The following is a 13,440-nucleotide window of genomic DNA, read 5'->3' on the forward strand; positions in this document are numbered from 1 at the left end:
CATTATAATTGACAGCCTGCTTGGCTGTCATTTTTAAATTTGGCTTAACTTGGCCTAACTTTCTTTATGTATAGAAATTTGAAGGGAAAATATCCAAAACACTTTAATACTGTTATTCACGCGATGCAATGTCTCATAAAGTCTACATGACCTCCTTAGAGTCTTGTGAGATGTCTTGTATAACCATTTCAAACATGCAAGATGAGAGATATTGACATTTAATACCTATCTGATCTAGGAATCTGGTGACTGCGAATGTTGGACAGTTTTATGGAAAAGAACAATGGGATGACAAGCCCTATCCAGATGCATTATAAAAGTTACTTGATGGAGACAAAGCACTGCAATTTCCGATGCCTGCACTGTTTGTGAACAAATCTTATTAATCTCATTTGTGTGCAGTCATCTGCGTTTATTCATTGCATTTATATTGATTCCCATTGTTACATTTCTGCTGGGAATAACATAGTATAATAGAACTGCAAGTAAGAATTTGTGACAATTTACAGGTGATAAACTGAGTTCATTATAGTTTTGATATCTGCTCTGCCTTTTTTTACTATCGGTACCTGTCTCATGACAGGTGCTCGTGGCTATGTATAGAGCTCCTTGGGTACCCCATACTTTGTTTGCCGCTAGTGCTAATCAAAAACTCGGCATTTCTGGCGTAGTGAGGAAGGGAGGTTTATAAAACTGTCTATACGCTTGGTCTCTGATTTATCCTAGGCACTGATGTGTGAAAAACAATGTTTATTTTTCTTTAAAAAAACAAAAGATGGTGAGTGTGTTTCTTTTTATGCGTTTATTGGCTAAAATATCTGAAACTATCCTTCAGTATACATGTAGAGGCATTTGTAGAGCATGAACCTAGCAAAACATCAACAGAGCATTGCACACAGCCAGAGAGTTGATGCTGTTCTGATGTTCACATGAATGTTGTTCCAAATCTTCAAGTGTAAATGGATAAGGTGGCTCAGTCCATATATTCCGGGGTGCAGTTTCTGGTGGCTTGCATGTGACACAGCCAGTCTGGAAGAAAACGCCTGATTAAATGTGTAGGAGAGTAGGATCTGCTTCACATGGGTACCCCCACTTTTTGCTGGTGTTTCACTGTTTTTCGACCTTAGTCTGACTGTGGCCCTGCTAATCAGGACCCCAGCCTACCTGTTTCCTCTCTAAAATGGTTTCCATGTACATTAGGTACATTTCTAATTGGATTCTGGAGTGCCTTAAAAGCCCCTAGTATATGGTATACTATGTACCTAGGGCATAGGTACCTCAGAGGCCTACCAGGGGCTGAAGCATGTATTATGCCACCCCTGGGAAGCACTCCAAAATGACACCACCGGTCTGCTACTGCAGCCTGGGTAAGGTGGTGCTTGCACCCTTTACTGTGGTATAGGCTACCTATATCACTACCATTGCACACACATATAAAACCTAGAAGTCACTCCTATGGCAGGCCTTAACAATCCTGAAGGCAGAGTGCTTGGTTTTTATGTGAGAGGGTGTCCCTGCATGAGCAGAGCCCCTCTGCTGCGTTTGGAGTACCTCCTCTGATGCTGTTTGTGGTGCAGCCTGACCATATACTCTTAAGTGCATTATAACCTCGCGGTATATGCTAACATTGGACTGGCTGCACGGAAACATGTTGTGTTTGGTGTCAAACGCTTTGGAATACTACCCTCCCGCCAGTTCTGGCGGTGGGGGTAGCATTCCACCCTTCTAGAGGGAGAGACATGTTTATACTGGCCTACCCGGTAAAGAATTTCTAAAGCCCTGGCATCACAAAATGGATGCCTCTGCCACAAACATGGGTCTGGCGTCCTGCTGCTGACCGACACCCCGGCAGGGGAGGCCTGGACAATAGGCTTCCTGTCCCAGGGAGGTGTAACCACCTCCCCAGACAGGCAGATGTGTATTGGGGCTGGGCGGGAGCACTCTGGTGCTTTGAAGTCCTGCACTAGGGGCACACTTGGTGTCCCTGTGCATAGTCCAGTTCAAACCGGTTGCAGGGGTTACCTGCCCCTGCTCTGGCGTGAAACTGGACAAAGGAAATGGGTGTAACCACCCCTCTTTCCAAACCATCCCATCGGTGGGTCCCTAGAGTGTGTCCAACCCCCAAACTTAGTATAAGTATGGGAACCCAGTCCTTGCGACTTTAGATTACCTTGGACGAAACTCTGCAACATATATCCTGGACCTTCGACGTTCTACTTTAACTAGAAGACTGAAGAAATCTCCCTTGGGGTCAAGGAGTGACTCCCCTGCTTGGCAGGCACCAAAGAAGCAACTGTCCGGTCTGCAATTCTGAAGCTCCCGCCGGACGCCTAAGTCTCCGCATCCCAAGAGGTGGATTTCCAGACTTCCCTGAGGCTACCCTGAGTACACAGCAAAGCTGAGGCCCATGGCTATCGTGAAGTGGAACCGTGACCCCTGGACACCGTGAACTTTTGCAGCTCCATCATCTTCCTGGTCTTCCTCGAAGTTGTGCTTTGGGCTCCGAGTAACCCCAGCCTTGAGCACCTCCTGCACCGAAGATCTCTGGCCTCCACTCCACGAGTGACATGTGGGCCGGTTTCTAGTGCGACCACTCGGGCTCCTTCGCGATCGCTAGCCCGTTGGCTAGTAGGTCCCCACGAAGGCAACTCCTCTTCTGATCCGGCTTTCCTGGTTGCTCCAGACATGCCCCGACTTACCCTCGCTGGGTGAGTCCCCCAGACCTTGCTGGTCTGCACCAACGTCCTTTCTCTGTTTCCAAGTGACTTGCCGTTGCCAAGGCTTGTTGGGTCCAATCTGGTCGCCGACACCGCAGCACTCGACAGACTTCGTGGGACAGCTCGAATCCAGCTCCTGGTCATCGTCGACGCCTCCTGGACCTCGTGGCTGAAGAGTCAAGACACCCGTCAACTCACCTGAAGCACCCGACATCTGTGGGCATTGGACTGTTGTGTCACTGGTAAGTGACCCAGACTCTGTCCCCTCTGCTTTCATGTTCCTTCGATCCTCGATCCGGGCTTGGCTCGCTTCGGACACATCTCCTCTTCACGGCAGCAGCACTTCCTGAGCAGCTTCCATTGAAAACAGCGACGCGACCCGACACCATTTGACACCTATGCACCCGGCTTCCCTGGGTGAGGTAACTCGAGTACTCCGGTGGTCCCGTGGGTGTTGGCCCTAGACACCTCTAAGTCAAAAAGGGTTCGCTCGTAGTCATCCTCTAACTGTCCTTAAACTCTTAATTTCCAACCGCGACTTTCCCGATAGAAGTTAATGGCGATTTGCGGCTGTGTTCTCACACTGCACGCGTCTGCCGTGGGTCCCCTGTGTCACTACCTGGGGTGATTCCTTGTGGTCCAAGCCCTTCTACAGGCTCTAGGCCTTATGTCTAGTTCAGTCGTGGTTCTTATACCACTTTATTGGTATATGGTTTGGTACGCCCCTAGGGCCCAAGCGTGTATATGTGCTTTTACTGTTGAATACTGACTTGTAACTTAAGTACTTCGAACTCCAGCCTCATAAAGAGACTAGAGGGGTGTGTTTTATCTTAAATACATATATTTTAAATATATACCTGGTGTGGTTGTCCTTTCATTTGTTCATTCAAGAGATTATAGACTGGTAAAACAAGCTGCTTTACATTCCTTCAAGACTTAGCCTGAAGGCTGCTCTCCAAAGGCTACCACTAGTATAGCTTTTAATAAAGGTTGTCTTTAACCTATCACCATAAGGGGTTGTTTGGACTGATACAAGGTGCCCACTATAACTAGTGGACAGCATATATCAGGTCAACTTCTCACAAAAGAGGAAGCTATTGTATTTCTTTCAGGATTGGGGTGCCTTGCCTTGTATGATGCTTTTCAGTACGGAGGAATGTGGAGTGACAATGTAAAGTTAGTGAGACTCTAGAGCTGGGCGTTGACTCTATCCAGGTGCACTAAGGCATGGGCATTAGTTCTGCAGGTGGAATTAGATAATAATAGTTTTACTTTCTTCATGAGTTTGCATTGATGTTAGGCTTTCTTTGTTTTTTATATTGTGGTGGGGGAGGGTGTTGAGAGTCAAGCCTTTGCACCCCTTGGGTGGTGTTGGTGGTAAAGCCAAGAGATTTGCTGTTGGGCATCAGCTGGTGGGTGAAGCCCTCAGGGTTCATTCTGGAGAGCCAGTCTTCAATCTGTAGTTGTTTGTCATAGTTCCCAAAAAGGATCAATCCTTCCTTGGTTGGCTTGAGTTATGGTAGGTGCTTAACATCCTGATCTGAATGGGAGCAATTCTGTATTTGAGTAGCTGAGTGCCTCTAGAGGTTTTCATTTAGAGCTGCTTGTTATCTTGCATACTAGGAGATCGTGATTGAGCAGTCAGCGAGAAGCATTCCAAGAGGTTCTGCGTAGAGGTTGAAGATTATGGGTGACAAAATGGAGCCATGGGGTACTCTGTAGCATGAAGTAGTTACTGGATTGTTGATGTTCCTGTCTTGGGAAACTGATGGAGATTGGTGCAATAGGAGGTGACTCACTGAAGGCCCATATCTGGAAAAACACACGTGAGCTTCTAGCATGTGGTACAGTGCTTGGTGACTGACTGTGTCAAAGGCTGTGCAGAGGTTGAGAAGGATTAAGAGGTAAGGGTCATTCTTCTTGTTGATCAGGAGTGCAGCATTGACTTTGAGGTTAGTGATCTTTGTGCTGTTGTGTGGGCTGAAGCCAGATTGATAGCTCTGGAAAAGAGACTGCATCAAAAGGTCACAGTCCCTTGCTGGTCTGAGGTTTGATTCATTCACAGTTCCTTGCCATTCTGAGCTTTGATTCATGTTTGAGGGTATCCTGCCTTATTCTCAAACTGTCTTTTTCAGGCTGTTCCATCCACAGATGAACGAGAAGGACTGAAACACCCCGGTTTAATGCTAAAGTACTCCACATACAAAAATCTGGCCCAACTAGCATCTCAACGTGATGATCTTGAGACGGCTATGGAGTACTACCTGGAGGTAAGGGGTTCATAGTACCTGTAGTTTGACTCTTAGAAGCTATATAACACTATTCCAAGGAAAAATCATTTAACAAATGAGTTTTAAAATGTTTTGATCTGGGGAGGTATAATCAATATTTCTCATCTATAATGACTGAAACATAAGCAAACTTTGGAGTTATTGGTAAAAAGTATGGGGAAATAATACATTTTGTAATACTAAAGGGATAAGGACTGCTTCAGTGTGGGTGACAAACTGTTCATGTCAGCCGCCCCTACCTCTGTAATGCAGTTGCCGAGAATGGTTCGATAGCAGCACTGCAAAAAAACATCCTTCTGGTTACAGGCACCAGAAGGATTTTATTTAAATCGTTTACGTAGTGTTTTTTTGGGTAATGTGATTCACAGCACGCTAATTTCACAGTTAAAAAAAAAAGATCCAGGGACCATGCGAAGACTATATTCAAGTCATTTTATCATGGTTTTCATCCATTGCTGTAGTGGCTGAGAGGCCCACCCTCCCAAATGGCGTACTGTTTTTATCTGGAGAAGTGTCGGCATGCTTGCTGGTAGGAATTATGTGAATCCCTGCAGATTACGGAAGTTTCCCGCACAGAAATTTGTGGATAATTTTTGAGTTTAGCTGAAGGTTGAGGTTTGAAGAACATTCTGGGTAAGTAAAGGAAGAGGGATCCATGCAAGTAACACTGCCCTGGACTACTCTTAGTGGCTAGTTTTTAGAAATGTCTAGGTTTGGTAGGTTTCACTGGTAGGCGGCAGTACCCAGACCCAAATTCTGCATTGCCAAATTGCTAATTTTTCATGGTGAAATTTGATGTCTCCATGTTCCATTGTGGGGTCTTCCCCGTTGCGGGTCATTGATGAACCCACAGAAGTGAGGTGCCATTTTTACCAGAAGTGTGGAAACCATGTCTGGTAGGAATTTTGTGGATCCCTGCAGATTTGAACTTTTTCCTCTCACAGAAGTGTGAGAAAGTCTGTGATTATAGTCAAATTTTAAGGTTTGAAGAGCATTCTGTGTTAAAAAAAGGTAGTGTGATCCAAACAAGTAACACTACCCTGGACTCCCTCAGGTGTTTTCAAAAGTGTCTGGGTTTGGTTGGTTTCCCCTAGATGGCGCGTGGGCCCGAATTCCGCAGCTACCAACATCGTGAAAATGGTTACTTCATCATGTTGAAATGTCAATGTCTCCACGTTGCATTTTGGGGCCTTTACTATTGCAGGCAATAGTCCCACCCACACAAGTGGGATGCTGCTTTCATTAGAAGTGTGTGAATACAACACTCGCACATACCTGGGCAGTACGTGGACCTGCTGGACGGCGTTTGGATCGCCATTGCCTTTGCCTCTGACCTCACGCCTCGCGGAACCCGCTCCGCGGGTCCCGCTTCGCCAAAAGGGCGCCTGGAACTTGGGAGCTGCCGTTGTTGGGACAGACCAGGGCTAAGGGCTGTGAGGGCTGCGAGCAGGAGGGGCTGGACTCAGTTTCCCAAGAGTCACAGCTCAGCTCCGCCCGCAACACCTGGGCCGCTCTCCCTCATCGCCCCGCCCTCAGCTGACCAGTGAAAGCTGCCGGATTTCTCCCTCTACGTGGGACAACACTCGCACATACCTGGGCAGTACGTGGACCTGCTGGACGGCGTTTGGATCGCCATTGCCTTTGCCTCTGACCTCACGCCTCGCGGAACCCGCTCCGCGGGTCCCGCTTCGCCAAAGGGGCGCCTGGAACTTGGGAGCTGCCGTTGTTGGGACAGACCAGGGCTAAGGGCTGTGAGGGCTGCGAGCAGGAGGGGCTGGACTCAGTTTCCCAAGAGTCACAGCTCAGCTCCGCCCGCAACACCTGGGCCGCTCTCCCTCATCGCCCCGCCCTCAGCTGACCAGTGAAAGCTGCCGGATTTCTCCCTCTACGTGGGACAACACTCGCACATACCTGGGCAGTACGTGGACCTGCTGGACGGCGTTTGGATCGCCATTGCCTTTGCCTCTGACCTCACGCCTCGCGGAACCCGCTCCGCGGGTCCCGCTTCGCCAAAGGGGCGCCTGGAACTTGGGAGCTGCCGTTGTTGGGACAGACCAGGGCTAAGGGCTGTGAGGGCTGCGAGCAGGAGGGGCTGGACTCAGTTTCCCAAGAGTCACAGCTCAGCTCCGCCCGCAACACCTGGGCCGCTCTCCCTCATCGCCCCGCCCTCAGCTGACCAGTGAAAGCTGCCGGATTTCTCCCTCTACGTGGGACAACACTCGCACATACCTGGGCAGTACGTGGACCTGCTGGACGGCGTTTGGATCGCCATTGCCTTTGCCTCTGACCTCACGCCTCGCGGAACCCGCTCCGCGGGTCCCGCTTCGCCAAAGGGGCGCCTGGAACTTGGGAGCTGCCGTTGTTGGGACAGACCAGGGCTAAGGGCTGTGAGGGCTGCGAGCAGGAGGGGCTGGACTCAGTTTCCCAAGAGTCACAGCTCCGCTCCGCCCGCAACACCTGGGCCGCTCTCCCTCATCGCCCCGCCCTTACCCATTACCCAATTATATCCTAGGCCATAAGTAAGAGCACGAACACCGCTGCGCGGGAGCGCGCGGGAGCGCGCGGGAGCGTCCCGGGAGAAGCCCGGGACAAGGGCGGGACCGTCTTTGGCCGTCAGTGGCCGAAGGAGGCTGGGCTGGGCCCACTCTCTTGATCCCCCTTTGTGTTACAATTAAGGCAATGCCTTCGCCCCCACCACGGGAAACCCCCTCAAGGGATGGCGCCTCCAGCTCTGGGACTTTGGATAATTACTTTAAACCCACTAAAGGAGAAGCGGACAAGGAAAGCTCGCTTGAGAAGCGTAGGGTGGAGCGCAGGCGCTCCATTGAATCTATGAAAACCAGGCCCTTGACCGATATCATTCCTTATCCCACCACTCAAGAGGAAGGCACTCCACCCAGCAGTCTGATTAAATCGACACTCGAGGACTTCCCCGTCTTACTAAGGGAAATTCCTTCTACTCCAGGGATAGCGCTTGGAAAAAACACAGAGCCAGCCCCTCTCGAGTTCTCCCATACCCCTATTAACCTGGTAACTCAAACCCCACCTACGCAATTGGTTAATAAGAGCAAGTCCAAATTAAATGTAGTGGCGGAGTTACATAGGCCCCCACCCAGTAAACGTGCTCGGAAAAAAGTGGGGGGGCGGGGGAAATCCAAAATATCACATCTTGACTTTGGCAAGAAACGCACTAACACCGCTCTATCGGGGAAGCCTACGGCGATAGTGCCTACCATTCCACCGCCCACGCCCCCAAACCCCAGTATAATGGCCACCACTAAAGAACCAGAGGTAATTTCTTCAAACTTGAACCTCCCACTCTCTGCCAAAGGGAGCATTGAATTCCTACTCCGCTCCCTTTTGCAGCCCATTACCGACAGCTTAAAAAAAGTCGAGATCAGGCTCACCCTACTAGAAACTTCTCTTACCACTTTGAACACTCTAGTAAGTAAGCAGACAAAGCTAGTGGGAACCCATTCCTTTGCTGGGGATCCTTCCAAAGCAGAAGCTGCAACTAATGCCAATAAAGCCCCCCCCAGAAACCCACCGCCTGCCCCCCCTCTGCAACCCCTTATGGCCATCCAACTCCAGGCACGGCACAATAATCAAAGCAACAGACCTACCCACCCCGTGGACTTAGCCTCCCATAGCTCTCAAATAGAGTCCTCTGGAATACATCAAGATCAGGTTAACGCCCCCCCACCCATGCCCATTTGCCCAACTCCCAGACCACGAAGGCCAGACCTCCCGCCTGAAGCTAATAGATTAATGGTGGTCTTAGCTGGTGCCCCCCACTTAAGATCAGGGGAAAATGAGGACTACCAATCCCTTAAGAAAAAGGTAATCAAATGGCTTAACTGGAACCGACCCTTGCCATCCCATTTTAATAACGAAATCATCATGGTGAGAAGGGTTCCATGGCTAGGGAAGACCAGGAAAACCATAGTGGGGGACTGTATTATGGTAACCTTTAAGGATCCGGGAACGGTACGACACATTTGTGGAGGAATGAACCGATCCCTTGATTCCACCATACAGACCCTCCCAGTATCTTTTTTCTTCCCCCCCGATTCCCAGGCACCAGGTCCCAACACACGATGACTGGACAAGGGTGGAACACAGACGTAAACACAAAGGCTTTCGACAACGCCCGTACTTCCAACCGCCTGAAACACCTTTTTGCGATTTTAATCGCTTTAACTGCCTGAACGGTTTGGATGGGGTCGACTGACTTACCGTCTGTAAGACAGTGCCAGGGGTCTCGGGCTCCCCCGCTGTGTCCTCCGGTTCAATTTCTGGCCCCCTGAATGATCCAGCTGCTTCAGACCATGGCAGAACCGAATCTTTTCACCAAGCCACTGATGGGGTAGTTGTTGCTGAGGGGATAATTACGGTTCCTTTCCTTGTGGGCAATGGTGCGCCAAGACCACCGGTGCCACATGCATCTTCTGCTGCCCCTACTATAGGTCCCGCATTTGAAGTGGGGCATGGACTCACCTCCTCCAACCCTCATGGTATGGCATCTGCCACCTCCGAACATTTGAAGATAATTTCCTGGAACATCGCGGGATTAGCTAACAAACTGGAAGACCCGGCTTGGGCAAAGTACATAGAAACTGGTGACATATGCATGTTCCAGGAAACCTGGGCCAGAGAGGACTATGGACATCAAGGCTATTCGTCATTTTTCATCCCAGCAAGGTGGGAAGGCAAAGGCCGCCCATCAGGGGGCCTTACGACGTGGGTTGCTGCGCACCTGGGCTGTGTGGCCACACGGCTCCCATTCAACTCTGATGACATCCTTGCTGTCTTATTAACATGGCCAAACAAAGCTAACCTCCTGCTGGTCAACATCTATTCCAGGCCGATGGGAATGGCAAAAGAATCATCGACCTTTGATGAACTCTCGAACTTCTTATCTGAACTGTCGATTGATTCATATTATGTGGTGGGTGGGGACTTTAACTCTCACTTTGAGCCACTCCCCGGCCTCCAGGAAGGGTTCTTATCAGAAGAAGAAGTTAGGTGGGCAGTACCATGGGTTGATGTGCCATCTCCGAAAGCTTGGACCCCACTGGCACTGCAAATCACTGCCCTTACGTTAAGGTTTGGACTCAGAGCGTGTAATGGGCGAATTAAATCCGATATACCAGGCAAAAATACTTACAATCGGCGGGGAAGAGAGTCTCATTTGGACTATGTCCTGGTCCAATTGGCGAGATGGTCAACAATACAGGACTTCAGGGTAATAGACAGGTTGGACAGTGACCACAATGCCCTCGAGTTAGATCTTGCTCATCCAGCACCTCAGGCCCCAGTGACCCATGAGGAAGGGAATCGCCCCACGCTCCTCATAGACAACAGTAGGAGAAGAATTAGGTGGGAGCACATGGTCACAAGCAAGGATAAACTCCCACTGCTTTATGCAGAGATTACTCCCATCCTGGAAACTGTTGGGGATCTTGACAGTGTGGCAAATAAAATAGATATAAGGAGCAAACTGTTTGTTGCCCATGAGGAACTTATAAAAGTTGCGGCACCCCACTTTACTCGTAACATACGAAAGCCAAGGGAGAGGTGCCAAGGTAAAACACAATGGTATAATGTAGCCTGTAGACGGGCCAAAACAGAACTCCTTGGAGCAATTAAGGAGGGCATAGGAGGGGAACGCCTTAAGCAACGCAGGCAAGCTTACAAGAAGCTTCTTGCTCAGGCCAAAATAGAATGGGAGGAAAATCTGTGGGAAGAACTTACAAAGGCCCTAGCAATTCAAGATCAACGCCTGTTCTGGAGAATTGTGAATGGGGGATCAGGGAGTCTACACTCGGCAGTGGAGCCTAACATAGCTCCTGGAGTGTGGCAGGCCCACTTCCAGTCCCTATATAGCGCTGAGTCTGGAGAACTCCCTGCGCCAATCGAACCGGAGAGGCTGGGCCCTCAGGCGGATCCAATAACACTAAGTGAGGTCACTGCTGCTATTTCAGGCCTGGCTTCGGGGAAGGCGCCTGGACTGGATGGGCTACCGGGAGACCTGTTCAAGCAGGAGCCCACCGTCTGGGCGCCTTACCTCGCTGCTCTTTTTAACGGTATCCTCGGTGGGATGGAAATCCCTAGTACTTGGCTGGGGGCTGAGGTGGTCCCGATTTTCAAAAAGGGATCCCCCCTCCTCCCAGCCAACTACAGACCGATTAGTCTGATAGACGTAGCGCAGAAGCTGTTCGGCAGGGTTCTCCTGAATAGGCTCCAGGACTGGATAGAGGAGGTGGGCGCCCTCAGTCCCTATCAGGCAGGATTTAGGAAAGGGGTATCGACTGTGGACCAGGTTTTTAGATTGAATCTGGTCTATTGGAGGACAGTGAGGTTCGAGGGCGGTAGTTTGTACACGATTTTCGTGGACCTACGGGCCGCCTTCGACCTCGTGCCCAGGGGAAAACTTTGGATTATTTTGGCAGGGATGGGCGTACCACCAGATATTTTATTGACCTTGCAGAGGTTGCATCATAACAATTATGCCCAGGTGAGGTGTGGGAGGTCGGGGGAACTGACTGACAGATTCCCCGTTGGCAGAGGGGTAAGACAGGGCTGTGTGCTGGCGCCGACCCTGTTTTGCCTCTTTGTCAACGGGGTAATCGCCCATCTTAACGCCACCGACTACACAGATGCCCCCAAATTAAACGGCAACAGTGTGCCCGCAATAATGTTCGCGGACGACACATTGTTAATATCTAAAACACCCATGGGCATCCAAAGGATACTCGATGCCTTTGTGGCCTTCTGCCAGGATAGAGGGTTGGAAATCAACGCCACAAAAAACAAATATATGGTATTGAATCCGAGCCCCAAACAGCGCCCGAATCCCCAACTGGGAGCAGTGCGGCTGGAAAGAGTAGCCACGTTTGAATATCTCGGCGTGACGCTCAACGAAAATATGATCTGGGGGACCCATCAGAGCAGGGCTAACCTTAAATTAGTGCAAATTACCGGGGGTATATCCCGGATGATGATTGGTTCGACCTACCGCCCACTGGGGGCCTTAATTCAGATATATAAAGCCCAGGCCAGGGGGGCGATCTTGTACGGGGCTGAATTGTGGGGCCACATTCCATGTCGGAACCTGTCTTCTACGGAAAATAGGTTTATAAGACAAATAACCGCACTTCCCCCTAGCACTCCACTTCTTCCTCTGAGGCTTGATCTAGGGCTACGGCCACTTGCCGACGAGATAAGTCTAAGACCCATTGCCTTCTGGCGCAGGCTATGGAGCAGCGATGATCTCGCCGACTATAGGGCGGAATTGGCCGAACTATTAAAGCACCCCAAGGCGCTCAGTATTCCCTGGGTCAAAAACATCCAGTCAATTTGCACCGATCTGGGGCTCCCTGAATTGTGGACCGAACCAGCGAATGTAGCACCAGGAATCTCTAAGAGATCCCTGGCGAATCTGTATCACGAACACAAAAGGGCAAGGGCCTTAGCTACCCAGACAGAGGGGTCCCTCTCTTCCATATTCCTGCAAACTAAGGATCTCTACAGATTTGAGAAGGCTTTCGATCCCATATATCCCATACTCACCAGAAAGTTATTTCTCCAGTGGAGATACAGTACATTGCCTTTTCGGTCCTTTTCAAGTACCTGGCTACAAGTCCCTTCCACCAAATACTGTCCTCTTTGCGTTGATAAAGAGGAAAATGATTTGCATGTGATCTTTTTCTGCCCAGCCTACAAGGCAGCCAGAAAGCATTGGCTGCTTCCCTTGATTAAGAATTTGGGTGGCAGGGAATATACACCTATGTATAGGATTTTAAAATCCGATGTTTCTGGCCCAACCGTTTTTGCACTTTCCAAATTCTTTACGAATGTTTGGTATACGCGTATTCGTCTTTTAAAAAATGCTGGGTAGATTTTAGAATCACTTCAATTTTTAATAACTGTTTTTATTGTCTGTGTTGATCTTAAAATCATGTATTGATGTTTTAACAAATCTGACAGAATTCATGTGATTTTTTTGTATGTGCATCTTTTATGACCAAATGGTCGAAATAAAGATTGGAAAATGAATGAATAGTAGAGCATTTGTTATTATCTATTTAATCTCTCCCTATTTGTGGCTTCCAAATGCAAGTCAGTGTGGAAGAAAGAATTCATTTTGCAAAATGCCTCTGAACCTTACGATAGAAAGGGTAACCCAAAATTCACAGTTGTATAAATAACCACTGCTCCTTAACCCATAATCGTAAGCACATTTAAACATTGATCAGGTTTCCTTCATACCCTTTGATCATTCATCAGATTTTACCATGAATTGCTGCATGATCAGTACTCGATGAAATATCATTATAAGCTGCAACAGAGTTTTTGGCTTTGGATACCGCCTGCTTTTGTACAACCAACAAATAGTATGTATCCCTGCAACAAGAGAGGTCTGACGGATG

General features: G+C 49.1%; 1 protein-coding gene across 8 annotated transcripts in view; it reads left to right on the top strand.

The window, feature by feature from the left end:
- Positions 1 to 13,440, top strand: part of CABIN1 (calcineurin binding protein 1) — a 1,566,474-nt gene that overhangs the window by 54,652 nt on the left and 1,498,382 nt on the right. For all 8 annotated transcript variants that reach the window (XM_085634628.1, XM_085634623.1, XM_085634621.1 and 5 more), the window contains one exon: positions 4,853 to 4,987. In XM_085634628.1, coding sequence (XP_085490754.1) covers positions 4,853 to 4,987 — 135 coding nt within the window. The remainder of the gene's footprint in view (positions 1 to 4,852; positions 4,988 to 13,440) is intronic.

This window comes from Triturus cristatus, chromosome 11 (genome assembly GCF_964204655.1).
Source record: "Triturus cristatus chromosome 11, aTriCri1.1, whole genome shotgun sequence".
Lineage (NCBI taxonomy): Eukaryota > Metazoa > Chordata > Amphibia > Caudata > Salamandridae > Triturus > Triturus cristatus.